We start from the raw sequence: 27,394 nt of genomic DNA on the forward strand, positions 1-27,394 counted from the left end.
GGGTTTTCATTTGGCTGTGAACAGAATATGAAGCCATCAGAGAGCTTTGTACAAGGTAGGACATGATGACATTCATGTTGTTGTTTTCCTTCCTTCCGTCCAACTACTAGCTGTTGTATAGAGATTGAATTGAAGGAAGACTAATTTGATAGCTCCTGTATAAACCTGGATGGGGAGGGGTTTGGGTTATATTAAGAGGACCGTAGTTTCAGATAAGGAATTGGACAATGGGGCATGCTGTTGAGACCTACAGTCAATACCTGGATGGTGCCTCTCACTCTTGAACCCTTACAGTACAGCTGCAGCTGTTAATATGCCATCTGCCTTGGTTGTCAAGAGGTTTTCTAAGAACAGAGTCCTGGCAGAGCCCATGGCTAGTCTTTCCTACTCCCCTTCCAGCAGCATGTCTGCTAATGGGCAACGGGAGTGAACTGCTACCAAAGGCAGCTTCTGTGCTTTACCGAACATTGAGAAAGACATCTTCATTCAGTGTTCAAACACGTGCACAGTGCAGTGTTTGTCTGGAGGTGTTTTCTGGTTAACTCCCCAAACACTAAGAGAGTAATCTATCTATAAGGTACAAAATTACTGTTCCCTCTGGAATAAGATTACTTTCAAAGAGTGGAACCATCACTGATAACAGTTCTCATTACCTTGGAAGGAGAGGCAGCCTTCCATCCATCACTTTCAGCAAGATGGAAATCTCCCTCAAGCTTCCTGTGATCTCCCTCTCCTTCTGCCTCTGCCTCTAGCCCTGCCTCTCCCTCCCTCATCTGTCTGTCTGTCTGCCTGCCTGGCTGCCTGTCCGTCCGTCTGTCTGTCTGTCTGTCTGTCTGTCTGCCTCTGCATTGAAGATTCTGGAGAATGCTTAGCTTTTCTTTCATGCTTTGTTGCTTCTGGAAAGAACTGACTGAAGAGACATGTGCTATTCTTGCATCACCCTTGAGGATGACTTTTCTCCTCACTCTGTAGAGATGAGGACTCTGTTAACTAAACAGGAAGGATATCATTGGTTTTAAGCTTTTAGTTATTGAAAGTGAACCTGGGCTGTCTCCTTTCCGAAGTGCTTGCTACTCATGCTTTACTTGCTTCCAAGCTGTGGAGTGCTTGCCGTCTGTGTGTCCTGACCTTCCATCCCAACCCCGGCAGGTCCAGACAATCCAGGTGTACCTTCGCTTCCCCTCTGCAAGCCAGTGCTTGCTTGGATCTTCTACGACAAGAGGGGGGTGGCCTGGACTCCACAGCTGCCAGATGTCCCCCACACTCTTTCTCCCCGTTCCATCATTCCTCTTTGGTAGCACATTAATTCAGGATCTGCCTGTCATATTTAAACTTATGAACAATTTCACTTTTCCTCCTATTCTGAGCTCTCTGGTGAAGATTCTAATTACAGTGATTGCCTGTTGTGCTATTAATTATAAGCATTGTGATTCCCCCTTTTGATTTAAGGGTTAATTGGTGATAACCACCTTTTATCTTCTCTCCAGGTAATTTGAGCTACAGTAATTAACCTCACCTCCAGGTTATATGATATTAACCATTTGCCTCCATTTTCCTCCATTTAAAAAATTGATTACCTTGTCCCTGATACTCAGTGTTCTCTTGGAAAGGAAGAAATGAGCTGGTGAGTAGAGGGCAACATTAGAAAGAGAAGGGAGAATGGTGGCTTCAATGGCAATGGCCCCATTAGCCTGGAGTAGGAGTGTCACTGGCACTTTGAGGTTTCAATAGACCGTAGGCTATTCCTAGTTTCTCTGTCTCCTGAGTCCAACATATGGATCGTGATGAGAGATCTTAGTCGCTCCTGAGAGTCCACCGTCATGGTCTCCGTCCCTCGGAAACTGTAAGACTCAAACACGTTCCTTTGTAAGTTGTCTTGGTTAATGGATTATCACAGCAACAGGAAAACAAAACAAAGCAAAGACCCTCAAAACAAACAACAAAACATCTAAGAAGTTGGTACCAGAAAGTGGGTATGGCTATTGTAGACATAACTATGTATTTTGGTGGTTTAGGTTTTTTTTTTTTTTAAGTTTTGTTTGTTTGGAGGAATTTGGAAAACTTTGAGACTTTGGACAAGCAAAGCAGTTGGTTGTTGTAAGCAGGACTCATCCTAGGAGCCTGGAAGGCAGTGCTGCGAGCTAGTTGGACTGTGGAGGACCAAAGTCAGACAGGCAGGCAAAAGCAAGGATTTTTAGCAGCATCTGAGACAGAGACCATCCTTGTGATGTTTTGGCAAAGAAAGGGCCGCTTTTTGCCTTTATCCTCATAATTTGCCTGAAGCTGAGTTGGAAACTAATGGCAAATTTCTTCAGCAGAGGATATTTTTTAAAAGCATACTAGAAAAGTAAACTAGACAGGGAGGGGGTATGTGTGTCTTCCAAGCCCATGTCGTCCACTGGAAAGATCCTGGAAATCCAAAATTCCAAACTCTCCCTTTGATTTCCTAGACCACTAAGCTCTGCTTTTACAAAAAGGGGGGTGGGTGGGAGAGAAAGCAAATGTGCAGGTGTCGGGAAATGAATGAATAAAAGAAGTTACTGCTGGCCTAGCACTGCCTTTCAGAGGATGGCCTGCAACTGGCAGAGTCCTTTGCTCCTTTAGTCCACAGGGGGATAGAGATTTCTAACTGCCGACCTTATGGGCACTACTTGGGAGAACCTACTACCACCATCCCGAAAAAGCCTGTGCTGTGTACCCCCTATTTGAGAGAAAGGAAAGAAAGTTGAATCACTTGGACTTGAGGTCAAACGGGAGAGAAAAAATGAAGCTCTTCCAAGCAGAGGGGTTTCAAGTCTAGCCAAGCAGCTGCTTCCCTCTCAGTTCACTCTAAAATCCTCCCTACCAAGATGATATTGGCGGTGTTGTGAGCCTCCATTTTGTGGAAGCCTTTTCCTGTTGGTGTCTTGCAGGGGTGGGGGTGGGGGCTGTAAAGCTGCTATTAAACCAACAGAAGAGAGGAAATTAGGAAAAGGTAACTCACTCAGCAATTGCTAATCACTGAATTAGCCCTGAAGGATAATGCGACACTAGAAAAATAAATCGGTTAAAATTCTTTTTTTTTTTTTTAAATTCTCTGGAGATTTCATAAGAGACCATGTGACCGTCAGAGAGTTTCCTGTCTGGCAAAAACTGAGTTGGCAGCCCTGTCCTGGGAGGTCTCCCTCCTTACCTGATCCTGTTTTCACTCTCTTCCAAGGCCTGCATTCTTTTAAACCTTGGGAACCTTGTGTTTCGGAATTTAAAATGTAGCAGGTGATTGACAAGGGACAGAGAGACAGATAAGCCAAATCCGATCATCAGAGCTATATAGCAAAATTAAACTTACCAATAGTTTTGCAGTGAAACACGAAAATATTTACTCTAAAGGCAGTCAACAAATGGCCTCATGCTACTTCAAGTCAAATTGTGAAGCCAAATGAGGAGGAAAAACTTTTTGGCTTTCAGGGCGGCGGGGGAGGGGGATGTTTTGTTTGGGCTGTGTGCCTGTGTTTCCAAAACACACATGCTACATACGACAGAGTAGGGTGAAACAAATCTTGTTTTCCTTTAAACTTAGGGAGAGTTGAGACAGTTTTAAAAAACATTTTGCTACACCGAAATGGTTTGTCCAGGCGCTGACCACCTCGATGCGCTCTGTCGCTTTATAATAAACAGGACTGGCTCTGTGCTCTGACCCTTCAGTCACCTATGAAGAGAAGCACATCATTAGGTAGTGGAGACATTTAAACAAAGCCCCAGCTTCCTGGAACTTACCTTCATTGGCCTTGAGGAAGCATTTATTCCGGATGTTTGGGAATAATGATTGATTTTGAAGGTAGGACTTATTATTTAAAGAGATAATAGTAAGTGAACATTTTAGGGAGTGGTGTGACCAGAGCTGGCTCCAACTCGGGCAACTAGCAGATGCTTTTCCTTCCACCTGAAAGCAAATTGATAACTGCCTTTGGGAAAGTCCTTGATTACTTTGCTCTCAGTCAATAAAGCCAGCCTCATGAGTCATTGCTCTCTGTGTAAAGTACATGAGCACAGCCAATAAAAATGGTATTAACTTAGGCAAACTTGGCAGTGTCTACCGGATTCATTAATAGGCCTAAACGCGCGGGCCTGCAGTTTCACCTAGATCATTAGCGCACGAAGCAGACCTTTTTACAAAGTTAGTGAAGTAAGTATGAAAAGAACGCAAGGAAATTTGGAAAATGGTGCTTCTATCTCATTTGTTCTGTTTGTGGTGTGTGTGTGTGTGTGTGCACGTGCGCGCGCAAGTGTCGACGTCACAGAGGAGGATGTTCTATTAGGGAGCAGTCCCTGTGGTGATATTATGTCTCTTTTCGTACAGTCAGAAACCATTAGTCAATTTATAAGTTCTATTTTCGACTTTGGCATACAAGGAAAGCATCAGAGTTCATTGCGAGAGCAGGGAATGGACAGCAGGGTGGCATAGGCGGCCAGCACCAGAGGACCTGACCGCAAGAGAAATGCACTGCACTCTAGTCCCAGGACTCTTTTTAACAAAGACAAACATTTATAAGCAACTTTGTAGAATTTCAAAGCTTCAGTTATCCGTGATTGGTAGTGGGGGGGGGGCGGGGGGCGGGGATTTCTCAGGTTGTTTGGATTCCTTCTGAGCCGCGTTTGAAGTTGATGGAGATCCAATGGACAAAGAACACAGACCGCCCCACAGGGTGAAGCCCAGAAGGCCAGGGAGACGAAAGCTCAGGAGGTTAGAATTGTGGCCGGGGTTTCTCAATTAACAGTATGAAGAAAAATGTTGAATAAATTATTAGAAAGTTGTCCTTTCCAAACACAGTGGTTCTTTCTTTTAGTTGATGGTCCCGATGTGCTGAGAACATGAGAAGCCCCAGTGGTTTGCTCTTTTTAAGTCATTCTGCACATTTTTGTTAGCATCTGGGCAAAGTACATTACACCTAACGTGTGTCGCTTTTAATGAAATAAAAAATGGACAGGAGATTAGGGTCACTAACGTAAAATGACCCACATGCTCAGGTTTGGCTATGCATAAGGACACCTTGAGCTTGTACCTTAGAGTTCCTCTACCCTTTGGTTCTGTCCCATCATTAGAAGAAAAATCACCAGACACAATCTTTATCCTCAGTTACAATACTTTAATGAAATGAAAAATAAAAAATAAAAGAAAGAAGAAAATCTATCCATTGCATTGGACAAATGTTTGACTTTCCTTAAGCAAATTTTCCTCTGGTACAAGAATTGTACCAGACCAAACTGAGTGTCTCAAAGTCCTACCTGCATAGAGTTGGCTGGTAACCACCTTGGTGTGGTCCTTACTTCTGAACTGTCTGAAGCTGTAGAGCAGTGTGGCTCACAAACCTGCCTGGGCTCTTCCTAAGCTTCTGTAAGTCTTCTCACCCCACTTATCTCAACAACACTTCCGCCCAAGGTAAAATCTTAACTACTTTTGAAAAGGTATTGTTACATTTGCCTTCTATTTTGGTTCCCTGCCAAGAGCTGTCAGACCCATCCACTTCTCGCGAGAGGTCCAGGGCATGTTCATGGGGTTCCCATCCCCGCATCAGCGCCTCCACACAGTGCCTGGCTTCTAGTAGAAAACAGTCAGTGAGATGAAAATCAAATGAACATCAGGCAACAAGCCAAGGAGAAATGAATGAATTTTGGCTCCTTTTCTGAAGGCGGCGTCATGTCGGGAGAGCTCCACGTAGGAGCAGGGAGCCCTCAACTGCTGTTTGGCTTTGCCACTTGCCTTAGGATCCACATTTGGCAAGTAACCCCGCGTCTCGGGGTCTCGGTTTTCTTAACAGTAAGATGAAAGGAGTGTTTGTTGCTGCAGCTGGAGCAGATATTTGAGTTCAGCAATATTTTTTAAAGTTTAAAAGAGATGGGGATGGCAAAAAGCTGGGCATGGCACGGGCGCGCAGGGTTGGGTCTTGCTGATTTCTGAGACCAATATCGCTTGCCTCCGTGTTTTTAGGCCTGCGGAGATCGAGTCTATCCGAAGCAAAGTCCACGGAAGGCACTGACTCAGAGGTGCATGTTCGGGGATGGTGGGGGTCAGGGGAGAAGATATATAAGAGAAAAGAACCAAAAAAACAAACCAAAACAAACAAACAAACAAAAAACCATGCCATGCCTTCTTCCACCTGAAAGATCATAGACATACATCAGCCTTTATGGGGGGAAATACAAATAAGATAAAGTTATACAAGTACTACTGAATTCACAACTGCCTTTGTGTGCGTTTGTGCCAGCGGCTTCAGGCCCGAAATGGACCATCTATTATACACAGTCGATATTTTATTACAACCCTCCATTGAGCGTCATCGTTGCTCGCCCACATGTGTTGAAAGTTAGGTCTGTGACATTTCCCTTTCCTCTAGAACGGGTGCTTTTACGTCTCTGTTAATGGCCGAGAAGAAGAGAAGTGCGGCTTTATTAAGAAAGAGGCTGATGCTTTATTAAGAGGCGAGAGTGATTTCTCTCCTTTTCTTTGAACCTTAGCTCTTAATGCAAGCATCCTGGGACAGGTGGTTCTCCCTCATGGTCTCCTGAAGCCTGCACACTGACCATTTCCACCACAATCAATGGGCCAGAGTTGCTTCTAATTTCATTCGGGATGTGTTCTTTCACCTTCCTCCACATCCTGTGGACAGCAGCATCCTTCATGCTGAAGTCCTTGAAGCAGGCCTGTCCAGGTCAGTGAAGGACACCTACTATTTAAGCACTCATTAATGCTTTACATTTTCTTCTAGTGTGGGAATAATCAGCAGTTTCTATCTCTGACGGGCCTCCAGCATTCAATGAGCCGGGTTTTCTGCACAAACACTTGCTTTTGCACCTCTCTGGGTGAAGGTTCCTCACTGGCTTGAGAGGTATCCAATCTGTTTATCAACCACGGGAGTAGGCAGCCTCCTTCCTAGCCTTAACAAATGACACTACTTTCTATGCAACATTTGACTTTAAGACATCACCATCCAGGGAGGCAGGAAGGAGGCAAATGGCCCCACTTAACACAGTGGTGTACTGACATAATCAGTTCCTCCGAAGTCTACGGTGGAGAAGCATTTGCATCTTTCAGTCACCTTAGGCCTGTGATCACAGGCTCATAAAAACGGAAGGAGGCTGAGAGCCTACCTGTTTTGAAAGTTACTGTATACTCTGTTTATGGATTTTTATGACTGAAGCCATTAGGGACTTTCAGCTACTCTATCCAAAGATGCATCAACCGGTATTCAATTATTATCTTAAGTGAAATTTCTACCTGCACCCTCCCTTACCCTTCTCTGTTCCCCTTCCTTGATATCCTAGGAAGGACATAAACTTTGTAATCATACAGATCGGGGTTTGAGAGCTAGCTCTCCCCTGTGATGATCACTGCTGTTGCGCTTTCCTAATGCGCTGTAAATGTTTACTATGTGCTGCCCACAAATGTGACTTAGCTGGCTGCCTGGGCCTCAGTTTCCTTATATGGGCATGATAAGGCCTGTTTGTCAGGATTGCCATAATTACGTGATTGTGTTCAGTGTAAATGCCAGCTAAACTCTGAATATGATTAAATGCCGACAGGAGCACTCTGATCGGACATGTTAGAAGCACTTCCAAGACTTACTTACGCTTGACCCTGATGTTGGGACAAGGCAGCATGGCCTGCTGGTGGTTCTTGGCACCAACAGATGCAATGAACCCAACCTTCTAGGCTGTGTCCATTGGCATCCACTAGGCTCATGCTAGAAGGTCGTTTTTCCACCCCTCGTGTTCATCACACACAGATTGCACAGTTCTCCGTCCACATAAGTCAGAACAATCAGGAGAAACTGGAGAAAGAGGGGCTGTTACTTGATTGACTTGGAACGTGTGCTTCCCAGGTGCTTAAAACTTTTTCTGCCTGACCTGTCATAATCTCAGAATCTGTCTTCTTTCCCCCATCTTCTCCTCAGTCTGAGATCTTACCTGCTCCTCTGATTCTTTTCCCTGCTTCCTGATGGTTGCCTTAGCCTAGAAAAGGCAGCAGGGTGGCCTGGCTCAGGGTCAACCCCTGTGCTGCACCTCCTAGACTCCTCTCTCCTCTTCTCCCTTTTTTCCTTTCTGCAGCTCCATGGGAACACATACAGTCTCAACCTTAGGGCTTTTATAATCGATCCCATTTTCTGTCCTTTCATTTCACAAGTGACAAAACGGGGAGAGCCAGCCAGCCTCACTGAGTTGCCTAGAGTCACACTATTAGCATGTCCTTCCTTGTAGTAAAGACCATGTGAACTATTGGTTATCGTTAAAACTTCCTAAGATGTCAGTAGAAAAAGTGTTTTTAAAGGAATTGCTGAAACTTCATAGCAGTTAACTTTATTCATGAACAACCACTACTTTCTCCTGTGTCAAGGCCACAACTAGGGGTTTCTGGACATGTTTTCACATCACTCCCACTTACGATTAAAACCTTCTTTGAGTGTGAACATTCTAGAAGATTCCATTGTGTCTACCGAAACAGTCAAAAGTTATGCCTGTACAGTCAGGTCCACAAGCTAATAGTATTCATAGCTGAACTTGCAGACAGTGAGTGAGGCGGCCCCATGTGGTCTTTAAATCAAGCAACATCCTCTCATTTATGTGTGTAGATAGATACTGGTCCCATCAGATCAACTTGGCAAGGCCAGTTAAGTTTACACTTTAATCCATGTGATGTACTTGTTAATCGCCTGATGGGAAGATACAGAAGTATATGAAACAACTAACTCTTCCCTGGTAAAGAGCCCAACTGTAAGCCTGGAGATACATCAGTGACATGTTGGACTCGTGATGTTGGCTCTAAGTTAAGCTTTAAAAGAAGCCATGGGATTACATCACAGATTTCTGTACACTGTTCTTCCTGCCAACTGCAGGGCTTGAGAATTTTGCCCCATGCCATCTTAAGGTAGAAAGAGTTAAGATATAATTTTAAAAAGGGGGGACTTGGTCTTGAGCCTACGGGACATTTGTACAGAGGCGAATGAACTATGGCAAGGTAGAGGCTCATGAGTCACGTAGAGAAAAATATCCTTCAAAACATGTCATATATTTTCCAACATTCTAAGGGAATGCAGCTTCTCTCTGAGTCTCCTATGCTCTGTTGCATGCTGTGAACTCATGCTGTAATTCTGCCCTGGAGAATACTGCTGCCGCATGTTTTCTCACCCAAAATGTGACTGCTGGTGTGAGCTGTGTTTGTGTTTCAGTCACTCTGATTACTGAGTGCCTTTCCCCTTTAATGTTAGATCGAACAGGGCTCCCAAGAAGCAATGGGGACCTCAGAGCTTCTTTCCTTTGTGTTCAGATGCCCCAGATTAGGGAGTACAGGCAAAGAAGGAAATGAATGGACCTGTTGTCAACTGTCCTGTAAATACACGCTATGTCTCCAGAATGGATTGCCTTTGAGAACAAGTAATCACTCAAAGTTTAATTTTAATCTGCACATCAGAGATAGAGATAGAGAATTATTTAGGCCTTTCTCTCAACTTCTTTCCCGCTTTGATTTTTTTTTTTTGAGATAAAGCAAATTAATTAATGTGCACTTTTCAGTTGAAGAAATGATTAAGATCCAGCTGTGTCTGTGAAATTACAACCTGCAATGCACCTGGGACTTGTTAATGCTTTTTTTGGCATGAAGAAAAGAGACATAGGTATCTAATATTAAATGGTGTTCCAGAAAGCGTAAGTTAGCAGTTTGTTTGCCAAATTAACTTTCAAAGACATTTAGGTTACTAGGTTTGACATTTCTAAACACAAATCTTAAATGATTGATGGACTACTGCAGAATAGCTTTGTTCAAAAAAAATGATAATCTTTGGCAGGCTGCTTCAAAGACTACTTTCTCTGGAAAGATGGAAACGATATCCCATTTTACATTAATTTCCCTGCTACATCAATGCTTATTTGAAATCCTCCTGAGAATGATGTGGTATTTACTGTAGCATGAGGCTGTGTTCACTGTATCCAGCAACTCCCTGGGACTTTTTTTTTTTTTTTTTAGCTGTATGTAGAAGGATCTTTCTCTGCATAAAGGCTGCCTTAACAGAACACAGCTGAGCAGAACAGCAACATTGCAAAACAAATGCACAGAGATAGGATTCTTTAAAAAAAAATAAATAAATCAGCAATGATGTTCCAAGAGGCCAGTTCAGATTCTCGTCACAGAATTGGAAATGGTATTCTTTTTAAAAATAGATCGTGTACCCCCAGATGAAGAACTATAGGTAACTAACAATTGATGAGAAAGTGAGACATCAGTCTCACTGACTGGATGAGACTCCTAATATGCAGTGGTCAGCCTTCCAACCGTATATACAAGCAACACTAATCAGACTCAGCAGGTCGAGGTGTGTGTGTGTGTGTGTGTGTGTGTGTGTGTGTGTGTGTGTGTGTGTGTGTGTGTGTACAAGCATGCATATCTCAAAGAAAAAAAGAGTTTAATGTGGAGTAAGGGGGCATGGGAGGGGCTTCAGGGAGGGAAAAGGAAGATAATATAATTACATTTTAATACAAAATAGATTATGTAATTTTTATTTAGGTCTAAAGTCACTATGAAGTGACAAACAAGTGGTTAAAATCTCAAGTCCACTAAGTAAGGAGTTCTACAGGAAATAAGGGTCAGTTGTGTGTGTGTGTCGCATGGGTCACGGTATGGCGCATATCCTGACTTCTGTAATGAAGCTAGGAATCTAGATCATTACCAGTCATCAGCATTCCTCACTACTGACTGGGCCGTAAGAGGTTCTTGACTGGCCAAAGGAAATACTTGTGGAAGATGGCAATTTTTGAGCTCTGTAAACCTCTGTAAAGGAAAAGAAGAACAAATCGCTTGCAGTTGTTCATACTTGTTGAAATCCAGAGTTTTACAGTTGTGAGACCGCGGCCACCACGACCTGTAATGGCCTGGTCAAAGGAAGTGAGGTGTTTTTTTTTGCAAAAGTGTGTGGTGCCAGGGTGACATTGGGCCCAGTGGGTACTGGGCACTGTCTTTATGTAATACAGTATAACCAATGAATTCACTGTGGACGAGGCATAAAACAGCAGCCTTTTGTCTTGAGTTATCTCAAGACCATTGCATTTTATTGAACTGAATGAAGCTGACTTGCAAAAGGGGAGAAATGAAAAGTAAGCAGGCTCCTTTGCTCTTTGGCAGGGTGAAGTAGAGAAGTAAGCCTCTCCGCTGAACCTACTATGAGGCCAGCAGCCTTACTGCTGTGTCTCACACTGCTACGCTGCGCTGGGGCTGGTTTCCCAGAAGATTCTGAGCCGATCAGTATTTCGCATGGCAACTGTAAGTATCACACCCTCACTCCCCGTGGCTTTTGAGGGCGTCTTAGCCTGCATCGGCCTAGCCAAAAGCTAAAAGGAATTAGAAGAGACACAGTCATTTCAAACTCTATGTGTGTCAGGGATTCATGTCAGGTTGGTTGGATGGAGTTGGATGGATAGGGAGACTGTTAATAGCTTCATCAAGTGTTGTAGCAACACCAACGAGTCTTTGAAAAGTCCCTTGAGCCTACTGATGAAATTTTACTCTACACACAGAGGCATGCTCCTGCCTTCACACTAGCCACAGGGGAGAATATTGCTGACATTTGAGGACTGAGAGTGTTATGTTTTTATTTGTGACCCGTATGTACAAAATAATGGGTGTTTTTGAAATACTTAAGAGGAAAAAAAGTAACTTTTCAAAAAAGCCTTAGAAGCTTGCTGGTCTCAGCAAGGGGCTGGCTTTGGACCTGTAGAAGGTTCATCAACTTATAACTTTATTTTGATACCTGCTTTTTGTCAGAGGTAGATACTGACATAATTAGAATTTCCGGTGACTCCCTAAAAGAAGAAATTCTTACCTCTGTTTTGGAAAGAACATCCGATTCCCTCTTTTATTGTCTGCCCTCCAAAAGACAATTGTTCAGGAACATTTTTGTCAAGTACCACTTTCTATGTAATTATCCCCAAACACCGAGTGAACCATACCAAAAGATGTCCAGGATATTTCACAGAAAGCAGATGCACCAGTGCCGAGCTTCCAGCTGGAGTCTCTGGAGGAGGAGATGATTTTATATACAAAGATGAGGAGCCAACTTGGCCTGATTATATAACAGCAGAGGGTCAGAAGGTCAAAGTCGATGCTATCACTTCTGAAGTAGTCAAGTTCTCTTCCCTTGGGATTAAACATTAAATAACCCTATATTTATCTCCATCTACATAAGATTTCTATCTTTGATGTTCCACTTCAACCCAAATAGGCTATTGACAATCATTAATGGTCACGTAACCCCGTGATAAAGGGGATAGAGAAGTTGCCATAGCAACCCCATATGATGACTAGATACATGAAATTAAAGAATCGTGGAAGAAAAAGCTTAGAATAATTGTATGACAAGGTTATTTGGGAATAAAGTATATTGACACTCTCTAGTAACATACTGCCATGAGGAAGCCCAGAGACCATGGGGTTAGAGTGTAGTCATCCAGGGATGAATCTGTGAATGGTTCCCTACTCACAGTTGCATCACCACAACTCCCCAGAAAACATAGCCTTTTGAGTGTGACTCATCTTTCTGCCTTTTGGAGGGTTGCCAATGCTCTGGAGACTATCAGTTTAGAAACAGAGAGATGTGGAGATGCAGGTATTTCTAAAGGTCAGATATTATTACACATCACAGACTCAGCCAAAGAGCACTAGAGGGAAAAAAATGTGCTCATGGACTCTGCCTGATCGCCCGACTGGCTACACTCACTTTGACCCTGTCCTGTCAAAGCCCACTTCTCTGTGAGATTAGCCAATTGCTTAGCTCCAGAGTGTACTTCCCACAGTTCCTAGAATGCCAACCAATCTAGCAGGGCTGCCCCTCAATGGTAGATTATTCCACCCGGACGCCTGTGGAGACTGTATTTTTCTTCTGGCTCCTGGATGAAGGCTCTCGCCTCCAGACCACATTGCCTTTGTGGTGATTGATGGGGAAGGCAGCTTTGAAATAGTTTTGTCCGGAGACAAGATCTTTGGCAGCCTGCCCCCTCAGGCTTAGCACTCCACAGAAGATGAAAAGAAAACTAGGGAAGAAAAGAGCACCTTCGTGCAAAGGGTTGACCGGCAAGTTTAACCCTCAGAAACTATGACACTTAGAGATGTTAAGCCTGGGCTAATTATCATCTGGAATGGAAGTGTAACTCGATCATCCTCAAGGAGCCCTCTCATCATGTTTCCTGAAGTAACAGCTTTACTGGAGAAGGGAAATGGTGGCATGGTCTGAATTAAAACATGTGTTTTGTTCTGGGGCCCGCCTCCTCCTCACACTGGCCCGTTGATTCTTGGCTTGATCTGCATTTCCCTCTCTTACCCCATCTCCTCTTTTCACAGATACAAAACAGTATCCGGTGTTTGTGGGCCACAAGCCAGGACGGAACACCACGCAGAGGCACAGGCTGGACATCCAGATGATCATGATCATGAACAGAACCCTCTACGTTGCTGCTCGGTAAGAGACTTCTCACCTGCACCTCAGAGGACCTGAAGGCTCCCGTCCCCACTTATCTAAGAACCTGAGGTTCCTTGCTGTGTTATTTAAGCTAAAAGCTATGTGTGTTTGTCAAGCCATCATTCTTTTGAGATTTTTTTTTTTCCATGTCTGTTTAACCTTTTGGGAATTTTTTTTTCTATGTCTGTTTAACCTTATGTGGATTTTTGGAGAAATAATTGCATATCTTGAGGCTTATGGTTCAACTAATCCACTGCGTTTCTTGAACATATATGCAAATATTTACCCAAGTACACAGTAGAGTACTCCACCACTTGACAGTTGTTTGTTAAACCAACTTGGATGTATCGCCACGTATTATACAGTGTGCAGAGATCTGTGTCTATTATACCTCGTTGTATGTTTGCATTGGATATTTGCCATTTCTTTGAACGAGTGGTAGTGTGAGCAGAGAAAGTATAATACTGTGTATGTTTCTTAAGTGTTGTGTATCTGGCAGTAACAATAAGCTTCACTTGTCCTTGGGAAATGGCATCTGGACACACTGCTATCCTAAAGTGGAGTACAATGATAAGAATGCCACCTAGGCAGGTGTCACATGGTCTTGGGCTTGTGTTCTTATGTTGCTGTGTTCAGCTGCTCCATGGCTTCTCTGGCAATCTATGCCCTCTGCCAGGTGAGAGGTTAGGCAAGTGTCTTCATGAAGCCTGTGCTCATCTGTAGAACCATAAAGAGAAAAATTCACAGGAGGTCCCAAATTAACCTGTTTCCCACAATTCCAACCAGAAGTGAAAAGTCACAAGTGTGAGTGTCCCAAGCCCAGCTCAGACTTGACTGCAAGAACCAACAATGAACACTTCACGATGCCACTCATGCTGGTATGTCCACATAAGAAAATGGAGTCATAACTTCATAAGTATCAATTTGCTAGATCCTGGAAACAACCTCATGACAGAGCAACTGCCTCCTCCACGTCCTGTAGAAGGACTTCAAGGGACAGAGATGGGAAATCAGTGGGCCCAATAAAAGCTGCAGGATTTGAACAAGGATAGCATTGCTGTGAGGACCACACAGCCACTCCCTGTCCTGTGCTGCCTACTGAGGAGTGAAACTCTTTGTCCTGTGTTAATAACCGTCTAATAGCTGTTGCCTGAGAGCAGCCTTTGTAGCTATTCATTATGGAACATTCCAGTGAGGTCTCAGTACCCACCTCTTTGGAAGCATGGATGCTCCTTCCTCAGGAGCTTCCTTGTTAATTTCCTACAAGTAGTAGGAAAGTAGTAACTCGAGATTACACTTTTAATGTAAAAAGAAAAGGCCAATCAAAACAAATGGTTAAGCATCGAACCTGTGAGAAATACGTTGACTCCAGTATTGCCTGTGAATTGTTCTCCTCACAGTTAAGGCACTGGGAACAAAAAAGATGGAAACTGACAGCCCTTGTAGCCAGTGATTTAGCATAGGTGTGGGTTGCAGGCCCAGGGCAACAGGAACATTCAGGGCCAGGTGTTGTGTAGACTAAGAAGCATTCATTATTCCAGCTCATTAAAACCAAGACAGTTTCAACTGAACTCTCTACCTCAAGGAAAGGAAAAAGAAAGGGGGAAAAGGAGTGTACTCCTTTCTAAAGCAATGTAACAGACTGGCCATTTCCTGAAGGTCAAGTGTCTAACACCTTACTTGTTGCGTCTACATTATACCCAGCCACCTCCCTTCTATATACAGTAAAACAATCTCGAAAAGAGTTTTGTGGCTACCATATGAAGAGCCTTTCCTTTTATTTCACACTTCCCAAAACTGCCCTGAGACAACCAGATTGCCGGTTAACAACTTAACATGATTTGAATGAAGTTAATTCCTTCCCTGAGGCTCAAGTCACGGCCATACAACTTAGTATTGTATCCAATGGACTGGAAAAGAGGAAGTCTTTGGATTAAGTCAGTTTGTCTTCAAATGGCTACACTCAAGATGTCAGAGCATCACATGCAGCCTAGGATGTACCTGGGCAGCAAGGAATGATCCTTTGCCCTGGATTAGAGTTGACCATAAAGCACCATGTCTACCCTCTGGAGCCACATGACCTTTGAGATGTTGAAGAAGATCGCCACTGTCCAAAAGGAGATTTCTCTCATGGAATTGTTCTTAAAAGGTTTCCCAGTTCTCCCAGACAATCGGAGTCAGCAATCCAAAGCCAAGTCCCATCCAGAGCCCTGGGACTGATGGGGTTTGGTGGCAAGAACGCCTTCCAATTCTTTCCTATTATTATCCACTTTGTAAATTCTTCTTTCTTTTTAATCTCTAAACTACTAATTAACATAAACAGACCATGCCAAAAGGGGGCAATCTGAGAACTTTCTGAGGAGCTGCCAATGCATATTAATCAGTTGTTAATTTACAATTCATAGATTCAGCTTCTACTTAAGTTTCCAAGGGGAGAGGGGCAAGGAAAAGCTTCCAGTCATTTCAAACACAATGCCAACATCATAGGCAACTCCAGTCTAATGATGTGCCTGACCATAGCGCCATCGTAAAGCCAAACAAGTAATAAGCGAATGCAATAAATGGTCTCAAAATTAAAGGGCAGAGTGATGCCAGCCCCCTACTGAAGCTAGAAGGAGCTTCCCAGTTCAGCAGTGTGTAAAGCAGACGCCTCAGTCTTTCCTTCACTACCCTGACACAAACGCGTGTCTTTCACTGCCAAGAGCACACACACACAAGTGCATACACACACACACACACACACAAGTGCACACACACACACACAGAGTTCAGGAGCAGGCAAGGAAATCCGTAAGTCTTGCTTTCTCCTTTTATTTCCATGTGACAAACCATTTATGATTTTTCTGTTGTTTTTTTTTCCTCTGAAAGCAAAGCAAACAGACTTCTCAAGAATTGAATATATATGTGTAAATGCACATATTTGAATATATACACACACATATATATCATATGTAAATCTTACAAATAATTGCTTTCTCCCCTCCCCCAGCCCCTGAGTCTTTCTAAGTAACAAGAAGGTTTGAGAGTCTTCACAGGAGCCCAGAGGTCCTGGTTTAAAGCTGTGGATAATTTTCCAGCCCCAGGACTTCCTGCATTTTAGAAAAAAGTCAATGTTATTTCAAGGAAAAATGAGCTGTTTGGATTTACCCCTGCTAGCCGCCCCCTCTACTGAGTGTGCCTCTTTTCTTCCTTTTCTTCTCAGTTCCAGACAAAAAGACCCCTTGTGCTTTGCTCACACAGAAGGGAGGTTTAAATATAGCCCCACACCTGAGCTGCCAATTCTGTGTCTCCCCTTCCAAGGGGAGATTGGAAGCAAACTGTAAAGGCAACCAAACTCAGGACTAAAGAGAGTGAACAGAAGCACTACATTTCAACCTTAGCTCAAGTACATTTATACTTCAATTCAGCTTGTTCCTGTGGAGGAAAGGGTAGCTTCTGGAAACAATTTTACCTTTCTTCCATCTTGTCTATCAAATTATCAAATGTAGCACGTTGAATCCCAAGCAGCTTGTGCATGGGTTTGAAGATGCCAAGAGCAATGTGACCCTGTATTCCAGTTTCTGAACTAGGGTAACCTTCAGATCCTTCCAAGCAGAGATCTGGATATATGCCTCGATAGTTCTGAGATTAGGAGAATAATTATCAGAAGTCTTCAAGTATCAACCGGATACCATGATAAATCATAAATGCTAAGTATTATTCAAGATAATCTCTTACACCGGATTCTTTCCTTTTTCTAGCATGTGGGCATCCTGTGTTTTAACAAATATGGTCATAGGTTTATCTGTCCTGAACATAAACTTATTCCATAGAAAATGAACTGTCTTAACTCTTATTTCTGGTTTTCTTTTATAGAGACCATATTTACACTGTTGATATAGACACATCCCACACAGAAGAAATTTACTGTAGCAAAGTAAGTTGTTTTTAAAATCATCTTTCTAAAATGGGGTGATTAGGAAATACGTACTTTAAAAGCAGTGATTGAAATGGTGTGGGTGATGCCAGCATACTTTTGGTGAAATATGATTTAGGCATGACTGAGGGTTTATTAGACATTCCCAAACACATATTTCATCAGTGTGTGCATATACATTTGGGGTGTTATGTAATTTGCAAAAAAAAAATCTTTTAATAAAATACTGCCATGTCTATCAAAGGAAATACCACTTTTCAAAAATAAAATTCTGTCCCAAAAACATATTAAAAACTGTCCCAGTGTTTCAGCCTCAGCATTATGCAGCATGAATGTTACTTGACTGATGAGGGTCTGGAATATAATTATCACGCAGACATACATAATGTCTAACGTGCGCTTTCCTTGGGACTACACATGGGGATAATTTAGTTAAGGAAACTTTGCAGTAGAAGTAGGAGATTTAGCCCACAAATTTACATGAAGGATCACAACCTGAGTTAAATCCCCGTCTGCCTAGAGTGAATATCCACTTTATGTTTAATAAAATGGCTTCCATATTTTAAGGGAAAGGCCTTCTGTACAAACACTGATTGATTAACTGAACAAAAAAGGCAGCCACAAGCATTTTATTAAAACAAGCACAATTTGCAAGTTGCTTTGGATATGGTTAAATAAATTTCCCACACTTCTCCTTTATCCTTATCTCAAAAAGGAGAACATCCTGTAGTTTAATGAACAGATAAGAATAAAAAATTAAACAAAAAAGTTTAAATTAATCATGGAGAAGGGGGTGTGGAAAGCTTTCAATAAATATATGTTCAGTCTCTAGTTGCCCTGAGGGAACTCTTACTTCTAAAATCAAATGCAACAACCTCTGGGCTCTAATTGATTTCCTTCTTGATCCCTGCAGAAACTGACATGGAAATCTAGACAGGCTGATGTAGACACATGCAGGATGAAGGGGAAGCATAAGGTAGGCAATTTTCATCTTTCCTGCGGCTGCCACTTCGGGTTACATTTTTGACGGTTATCTCCTGCCGTAGACTATGATTTGAATGCATCTTGCTATTCCCTTTTCCCCAGTAATTGCTTTTTCCATCAACTTATTGAAGGCTTTAATTTGCAAAAATAGCTTGCTCTTAATGTGATGAAACATTACAACATCTGCTAGGACTACATCGAGAACTCCTTGGGCACAGTAGGGATTATGGACTCAGATCTGGTCTCTTGAGTGCCCCATCCCAGTAGCCCACTTCAGAGGCCAGGGCACACCTCCAGCCTGTGGAAGCACTCATGAATAGCAGAGCAAACTCACAGGCTTTTGTGCCTTCGGTCAAATAACAACATAAAAGTGGTCTTCAATCAGAAGCCTTGCACATCAAGGAACTCTGGAACATCTGGCATTAAGGTTATTTTAGCTCTCTGTTCTTCTGTGACATAAAAGAAATACACATTACCCTTCTCCTCCATGTTTATTATTTACTGTTGAAATAATCATTGACATCCTTTCTTCGTTCACGTTCGCAACAACTTGACCACGTTACTAGGGAACCCAGCTGTGTAACCTTACACTCGGTACTCTCCTCACTGTAACCCTTCTGTTGGTGGATCATGGCTGGTGGTGATGAATGGGCTTTTGTTCTGAGTGGACTCCATTCAAAACAGTTTGAACTCTGTTTCAGGATGAATGTCACAACTTCATTAAAGTTCTTCTCAAGAAGAACGATGACACGCTGTTTGTCTGTGGAACCAATGCCTTCAACCCTTCCTGCAGAAACTACAGGGTAAATGTCATTTGTCTGTTGCAACCACATTGCTCGGAGGTATTTCATGATTTACTGACATCATCCGTGCAGCAACTAAAGGGGGTAATTCAACACCACATGGGTTTCCTTCACTTACCCAGCTTAGTGGATTGCTCCAGGAGAGTGATCCTGAGTATGCTTCTCAGCTTCCTGGTTGTTTAGAATTGACTGACATCTTTAAAGAGCATTTCTTGTGAAGGTGATTTCTAGAGGCCTCTATTCTTTATTGTTCCAAAGACTGCATGCTTACCACATATAATGGCATACAGATTTCCTCTCCTCTTCTCTTTGTCCCTCCCACTCCTGGATTACCTCTCTGAGGACAAAAACTCACTTACTGAGTAAGGCATTTCTATTGTAAAAGATGTGGGCAAAGCATGCTGTTTGAAACTGTAGACTCTCCTTGTAAGATTTGCAAGAGAGAAATTTAATTCAATTCTGTACTAGCTTGCTTGGCCATGGCCTTACTTGCTTTGGCCTTTGTATAAGAAAAAAAAAAAGTGGAAAGGAGGGAGGAGGAGGAGGAGGAGGAGGAGGAGGGAGGAGGAGGAGGAGGAGGAGGAGGAGGAGGAGGAGGAGGAGGAGGAGGAGGAGGAGGAGGAGGAGGAAATGGTGGCATTAAAGACCCAGGAAATCCAGTGTAGGGGTGAGGGGGACTTACAGCTGAGGATCTAGGAGCTCCTGTAGGGTACTAATGCTCTAACATCTTGACTTCACCTCTGTTAGCTTTTCTTTGGGCCTCAATTTTTCTTTAGAAAACTTATTTGATTTTCTCCTGTGGCCAAGCACTGAGACTATCAAGGCAGAGAAGTATTGACCACTAGAAAGGCTAACTCCAAGAGAAATACTACATGTCTATGGAGTTGTGGCACAGATGTTTGTACCCTCACTGGAGATAAAGTGGGTGGAAGCTCTAGCAGGGTGGATGAGAGCCCTCTACAATGGTCCCACTTGCTGATCTCATAGCTGGAGCGTTAACACTACCCAGAGACTCTGCCAGGGCAAGGAACACATTCATGATTACTCAAAATCTGAAGTGGTGCATCCCAAGCCAGTGCTTGGTGGGAAAAATCATGAACAAGCCAATCTCTACCTTCTGTCTTAAGGACAGTAGGAGGTCAGACAAATGAAAGTTGAGGCCGTTCTGGATAGTGAGAGTAGCCCAAGCAGAGACACGGCACAAGAAATGATCTGCTGAGCCACTGAGATTTTATCTAGTACTGAAATGTTGGATCTTGAAATGACAAGGGACAATACAAGGGACTGGAAAAGTATGTTGCCCTAGGAGTCAAGGAAAGAAATGATTCTTTTCAGAAAACTTAGGTTGATTTTCTCTTGTGGCCAAGCACTGAGAAATTCATAGCTAAAAAATGCAAAACCAGCCAACCAAAACAAACAACAAAACCTGTGGGAGGTTTTATAATTGACAGGGAGGGACAGGTGACAATAGGCCTCCTAGATTGTCTCTCAAGAGTAGGTGATGGGGCTGCCTCCAGTCTAGATGGACTGGGGATTAATAGGCCACTGGGAGGTGGGAGCTCTGTAATGCTGTGGGTTGTGTTGTAGAGGTGTGTTAGTGCTTTTATTGCTGTGATAAGAACACCATGACCAAAAGCAATTTGGGGAAGAGAGAGTTTACTTTGGCTTACAACTCCAGGTAATGTTGCATCCCTGAGGGAAATCAAAACAGGAACTTGGTGATGTGACCTGAAGTAGAAACCATGAAAGGAACCTGCAGACTGGCTTGCTCCCCGTGGCTTGCTCACCCTGTTTTCATTTTTAGTCTAAAACTTCCGCATCCAGGCATGGCACCACCTCCAGTGAGCCCCCTCCCATCCCATATTATTCATTAATTTAGAAAATGCCTCCACAGGTCTTCCTACATTCCATTTCTCACAGTCCCTCACCTATAGTAATGCTTTCCACAAGGTATTGTTTGTTTTGTTTTGTTTAATTTGTCTAGTCTGTGGACCATTCCAAAGACACAAACCAGTACATCTGTTTTTTTACTGCTTCCTGCTTTGACTCAGCTGTAGATACTGCCTCTTTAGAAGAAGGTCTCGTATCTCTCTTGAGTTAGGGTTTGAGCAGGTACCACTCAGGATAGGCCCTTTCAACAGCATGGTGCATGCAGGGATCCACTGCTGAATATCAGCCAGAACCACAGACTGCAAAGTCTGTAGAGTTCAACAGAAAACTCTTTTTTCAGATAATGTATCTGAAAAAGACCCCTATAAAGAATGGTCTGGTGAGGGAGAAAACATTGCTTTAAAGAATGTCTCTGCCTTGATTTTCTTTCCCCCAAAATAGTTATATTTTAACACTGTTGTTTTATGTGTTTGGGATATGCAGCTTACAAACACAGGATAATTTAAAACAGGGCCACTTCAAAGTGTTACAAACAGGAAAGGCCAGCCCCATCCGTGCACCAGAGACATTAGTACAGAAGGTACAAATTCTTCAAGTACCTTGATTTGGGCAGCTTGGTCACTGCAGGTGACTTATTTTTTTAGGCTTATCTTCTCAGTCTTCAGATCAGTGGTCAAACTGAGTAGCTCCCAGATGAGGACATATCCTTAAGCTAAGAGTAGGACTACAGTAGAAATGGGAGTGACGACAGCAATGTTAAAGAGATAACCTTTGGACTTGGTGCTGAGCTCTTACCTCCTAGCAAGTTCTTAAGAAATAAAGACAAGACTCCAGAAGCCAGAGCACCATTGGCGAAGGTGGGCTAACCTCTGACTCACGTGAAGCGTTTACTCTTTGCACTCCTCACAGTCATGTGTGATCAAGGAGATGATGGGTCTGTTCTACAAAGGTATTCAGGAGACCAGGCTCTTTCCCGAGAATACGTTTGCCATCTGAGGAGGGTCCTGCCATCCTCTATAGTATGCTGAAGGGAAACAGAGAGAACCAGGGTTCAGAGGTAGTGTATGCCACTGGCCAGAGCACAGTCACATGGCTGCATCACAGTGCAAGGGACATGGGGGAATATGTTCTGAAAGACAGAGCAGTGGAATTTAGTGGGTAGCTGGAAAGCAGTCACCACATCCATAAATGCCTTTGGTCCTGGCGTGTGTGTTACCTGTAGGGTGAGTAATAGCCACAAGTAAGAAAGACATGCATTGACTTTTTTTCTGTGCAAAAGAAGGAGGAAATCCAGGGTTTCGTATGTTTCTTCTCTTTCTTCTCTTTTCTCTTTGCCTCTATAACTCCATACTGAAAAAGACTAGTATAACTGACAAGCACATCAGTTATACCCTCTTATTCTTTAGTGTAAAGGAACCAGGCTCAGGGTAGGCTCTGGGATCAGCAGATAGCAGCTCTTCCCCTCACAGTTTTTGGCCTACAGAATTCTTTCACCTTTGGAGCTTCCACTTCTCTGCAGTTCATTCTGAGGATGGCCTGGTAGGTGCAGAGGTCATCTGAGTTTTACTAGGGAGAGTGTTTTTCTCCTTGGCTGATGCCACACTGCTCTGCCAGTGAACTGGAGGAAAAATTCCAGTGTCTCCTACTGGGATTTAATTCACAAAGGAAGGACTCATCAAGGCAAACAAATCCAGAAATGAAGCTCATTCTCTATAGACTTCATGACTCAGGAGATAATTGGGGCAGGTAGATTTTTCTGGTAATTACCTCAGAAATACCTTAGTTTAAAATGCTTATTTACTGACCATTCCACTAGGATATGGAAATCTGTCTGTTGTAATAAGTTAAGAGCCAATCAGACATACTCAAATTCCACACTTGGCTAATTACAGAGTCTTGATCAAGTAACTTATCTCTCGGAGCCTCCATTTTCTTATCTGAAACCAGTAGATATTCCTCAGAGGACATTTGCAAGGATGCATTTGTAAGGTGCCTATTAATTACTTTGAATGTTAATCGTTTTGGAAGTATCAGTTTCTGTTACTGTTGTCGGGACTGGCAGTAATTCAGACTTGTTATTTCATTTAGGTGGATACTTTGGAAACTTTTGGGGATGAATTTAGTGGAATGGCCAGATGCCCTTATGATGCCAAACATGCCAACATCGCTCTGTTTGCAGGTAAATGGCCTGATTTCTTCTCATTACGTTTGTTTTTGCGTCTTTCAGCTGAGAATTCGCTGGGAAGGAATTGTACTGACTCTCTGGTGAACACTGTAATTAGGAATGCCTCTCATTTGAAATCAGGATGGGAAACCAAGTAGTTTTGCTTCTTTACAGAGTCTCTGTCCCACCCGCACAGGCTTCTGTGCCTTCAGGAAAGTTTGACAGCACAGCACTGCATGGGTGAAGACAACTTCAGGCTCAGATACTAGAAAACCTTATGTAGAACCAACCACCAATGCAGATTTAATGCTGGCGGTCAGGTTGACATTGGTTGGACTCAGCAGTGTCCCTCCTAGCCTTTTCCCTGTTCTCTACTACCTTCTTTATGAGACAGCTGTTCTCACAACCTCAAAGGTTACACATGGAGCAAGAGGGAGAGAAGGAAAAGGAAGCTTCTGGATGCTTTTTCACAGCAGCCAAACAAGACTTTTCAAATGCCATTGATGTGAATTGGCTACAAGCATATCTCTGACCAAATGGCCACAGTGTCTGAAAAGATAGTGCTGATTGCCTAGGTGGGCCCAGGTTCCTGGTGAACTGGGTATGAAGTAGTAGTAGCTAAGAGGCCATCCTTTTCTTATTTAGTAGGGTTTTGTATATGAGTAGGTTTTAATTGGGGAGTGTATTTAGGAAATCATTGCCAGCTGTGTGTGTGGAAGCGGATACAGAGAGAAGCGTTGGTGTGAAGGCATTGATTGCTCCAGCATGCAGTCACACCATCGGCTGCCATTCCCATCAGGACAGCAAACACCTGGCCTAGGCTAGCTCGGAAGGTAGCTTGTAGACAGGCATTTTCTATCTGTATATTTGTGCAGCAAATGCATGCCTGGTGCCTCTGGAGGCCTGAAAGGGGCATCAGATCCCATGGGACTAGAGTTACAGATGGCTGTGAGCTACAGTGTGGGTGCTGGAAATCAAAGTTGGGTCCTGGAAGGGCAGCCCGTGTTTTCCATTGCTGAGTGCTCTCACTATCTCCCACTCAGGCAAACTGTCTAAACTTTGAGTACACTTGATTTCTGTTCAGTTAACACAGTTCTTATTTTTCTTAACTATCTCATTTGGTTTGGGGTTGCAGAATATTTGCTAATCCAGAAAAGAGACAGAAGTTCAGTGACTCACTTTCAGCCTTCTTTGCTGTCTTTGCTTTTGGACATGCCCTCGAGTTTGTCTCCCACAGCAGAGAATTTCTGAAGAGAGGCCAGTTTGTTCTCAGCTCTCTCCATACCTTCATCCTTTGCTTTGGCCACTTGCACAGCACAGGGCTTCCATTTTGTGACTTTGGAAATCCAGAAGGAAAGGTCTGTTATTTAAGCTAGATTGGCAGGACTTAATGAATCACATGACTAAGGAAAAGAGACTGAGTCTTGGGACAAAAGAAGTCATCTGGTTAACCATTAGTCTTTGAACCTTCTCTCTTCCGTTCATCCCACGACGAGTCAGGCTTGGGCCATCCCTATTTCTGAATGGAATTAAAACCTGTGTTGATAAAAATCACTTTCTTGTTTCTCAGGGTTCCCTCCTAAGCCAAGTGAACACGGCGTGGTGGCGGCTGTAGCAGCAGCCAAGGGTCCTTGGCCTTGAGCTTGCAGTCAAGGTCCATGTAATCAAGTGAAGCAAATAGCATATTTCATTTGCCCTGTTCCCTGAGCTGCTGCGGCTGCCACTGCTGCTTAGGAAAAATTGCTGTGCAATTTAAAAACGAAAAATGTTTCATTTCTCGTGATCCTAATTCAAAATGGTGGCGGGGGGGGGGTGCAAGCTTTTTCCTAGCAGCTCTTGGATGTTTCCCAGTTGTCCTATCTCATTTGCCTGATGCCTGAAAGCAGACTGGGGGATGTCTTTGCTGTCACCGGTCCCCGCCTTGCTCAGTACCCTGTTCAACTCCCTCCTTTTTCTCCTAAGATGGGAAACTGTACTCAGCCACAGTGACTGACTTTCTGGCCATTGATGCGGTCATTTACAGGAGCCTTGGAGACAGTCCTACCCTCAGGACTGTCAAGCATGATTCAAAGTGGTTGAAAGGTGAGCAGTTAAAAGGAGAGAGGGAGGAGGGGATGCATACCTCATAAGAGATATAGTCTGGAAGGACCAGACCGTGGATTCATTTTAGTAATGGTTTCTGACAGACAAAACCATGTAAATTGCATCTTTTGCCCTCAACTGATTTATTTACCTCCCTTTCCCCCTTCCCACGAGCTTCTGGAGTACTAACAAAACTACCAGTGCTGCAACAATAGACTAGGCCACATTCATCTTTCCCTGCCTCAAATTCATTTCAGAGTCCCCAATGAAAAGAGTTGAACAGAACATTCATGAAAAGGAGCGGGGGGGGGGAGGATTGGAGGTGGTGGGGAACAGGAAAGGGGCTATTCAGATCCCTGAGTGAGTCAGCGTGATGGAGCAATGTGCAAAATCTCCTCTAGGCGATGTGGACATTCCATTGTGGAAAATAAAACGACAGAGATTTGCAAAACGTACTTATTCTTCACTCCCTGTTGCAAAGCTTGTGAAAGACATAATTTGTAGGCTCAAGTGCCTTCTGAAATCACTAGCGCTTGCACTTCTGAAGTCATTAGAAATGGTTAGTGTTAACCACATGTCTAATAGCCCTACACTTCCAATTAATAACACGTCTTTGGCTACACTTGATTAAAATTCCCCTAACACTCTGTGACATGTCTCCAATTAAAGTGCCCTTTTGTCTACAGAGCCGTACTTTGTCCAAGCAGTGGATTACGGAGACTATATCTACTTCTTCTTCAGAGAAATTGCAGTAGAGTACAACACTATGGGGAAGGTAAGGCAGAAGAGTGTCCCTGGCTCCATTGGTGACATTTTCAGAAACCCACTTTCCAACTAGCATTGCTGTAAATGACCTGGAAATGCAATCTAAACCTGGTGACAACAGGGATGGCCAGAAGTGACAGACTGAGCTGTCTGGAAGCCTAAGCCACTTTTTCAGAGCAGTAACAAATAACAGGGAGCCTCTTGAATAATTTCTACCAAAGATCTAAGCAACAGATGTTTGGTTCCTTTCATACCGAATTCTAAGTGTTTCGAGATGTAGCTTCCAGGTCTAATTTTCCCTTTTAATTGAGTTACTCCACAGAGACAAAACATACCCAGTGTCTTTAGGCAAACTGAGTCTTGGTTTTATTGCAGAAAGGAAGAGAACAATTCCAAGATGTTTATTTCAGTTATCTTTTACCAGACATCTGATCAAGGTCACCAAGTTAGAGGGCACAAATAAAATACCAGGGTGGCTTGCACAGTTAGAGGGACTCACACTCCAAGTATGAGATTTCAGGCCCCAGAGGCAGCCAGTGGGGACGGCAGAGATGGTGCATACAAAGTGTGCTTTTGTCTGAGGAAATAAAAGCTAAGCAGTCTGTATGGAAATGAGTTTATGTGGCTGGGAGCTGATCCCCTGAAGGATTTACGGCTCCATATTAAATGCCACTGTCTTATCTTTTAAAACATTCTGTTTCTATGCTGAGTTTTTCTTTTTTTCTTTCTCTTTTTCTTCTTCTGTTACTGATTCCAGAAATGCAGTATTAAATTAAACACCTTGTCGTTCTGATTGTTGTTGTTAAGCTGAGGTAAATTCTTCTAGGATCTTCTGTGTTTCAGAAGGAAATGACTGTCTTTTCCCTATGTGCTTTTCCCTGCAGGTTGTATTCCCCAGGGTGGCTCAGGTTTGTAAGAACGACATGGGAGGGTCTCAGAGAGTCCTGGAGAAGCAGTGGACATCATTCCTGAAGGCTCGCCTGAACTGCTCCGTGCCTGGAGACTCTCATTTTTATTTCAATATACTCCAGGCAGTTACAGATGTGATTCGCATTAATGGCCGTGATGTTGTCTTGGCAACCTTTTCCACACCTTATAACAGGTAACCATGCCCTGGCTGTATTGACCTAATAAGTCCTTCCCAGCTCCCTTTTCCCTGGGGAAAAGCCATCGTCACTATTAGTAGATAAAAAGTATTTTCCTCTGAGTTTTAATCAGTGAACTAATTAGAATTTATAAGCATTATTAAATTAAGGTTTTAGGGAGAGTAAGTTATAACAATATCGTCTATTTATGTGAATGATGTATAAAT

General features: G+C 43.2%; 1 protein-coding gene across 5 annotated transcripts in view; it reads left to right on the forward strand.

The window, feature by feature from the left end:
• The window catches only part of Sema6a (semaphorin 6A), a 120,291-nt gene that overhangs the window by 50,804 nt on the left and 42,093 nt on the right, over positions 1-27,394 (forward strand). For all 5 annotated transcript variants that reach the window (XM_032885791.1, XM_032885788.1, XM_032885787.1 and 2 more), the window contains exons 2-10: positions 11,150-11,287; positions 13,361-13,478; positions 17,334-17,394; positions 18,308-18,370; positions 19,080-19,181; positions 23,160-23,250; positions 25,198-25,317; positions 26,004-26,092; positions 26,967-27,184. In XM_032885791.1, coding sequence (XP_032741682.1) covers positions 11,188-11,287; positions 13,361-13,478; positions 17,334-17,394; positions 18,308-18,370; positions 19,080-19,181; positions 23,160-23,250; positions 25,198-25,317; positions 26,004-26,092; positions 26,967-27,184 — 962 coding nt within the window. In that variant the 5' untranslated portion in view covers positions 11,150-11,187. The remainder of the gene's footprint in view (positions 1-11,149; positions 11,288-13,360; positions 13,479-17,333; positions 17,395-18,307; positions 18,371-19,079; positions 19,182-23,159; positions 23,251-25,197; positions 25,318-26,003; positions 26,093-26,966; positions 27,185-27,394) is intronic.

Source organism: Rattus rattus, chromosome 15 (assembly GCF_011064425.1).
Source record: "Rattus rattus isolate New Zealand chromosome 15, Rrattus_CSIRO_v1, whole genome shotgun sequence".
In the NCBI taxonomy this organism is placed as follows: domain Eukaryota; kingdom Metazoa; phylum Chordata; class Mammalia; order Rodentia; family Muridae; genus Rattus; species Rattus rattus.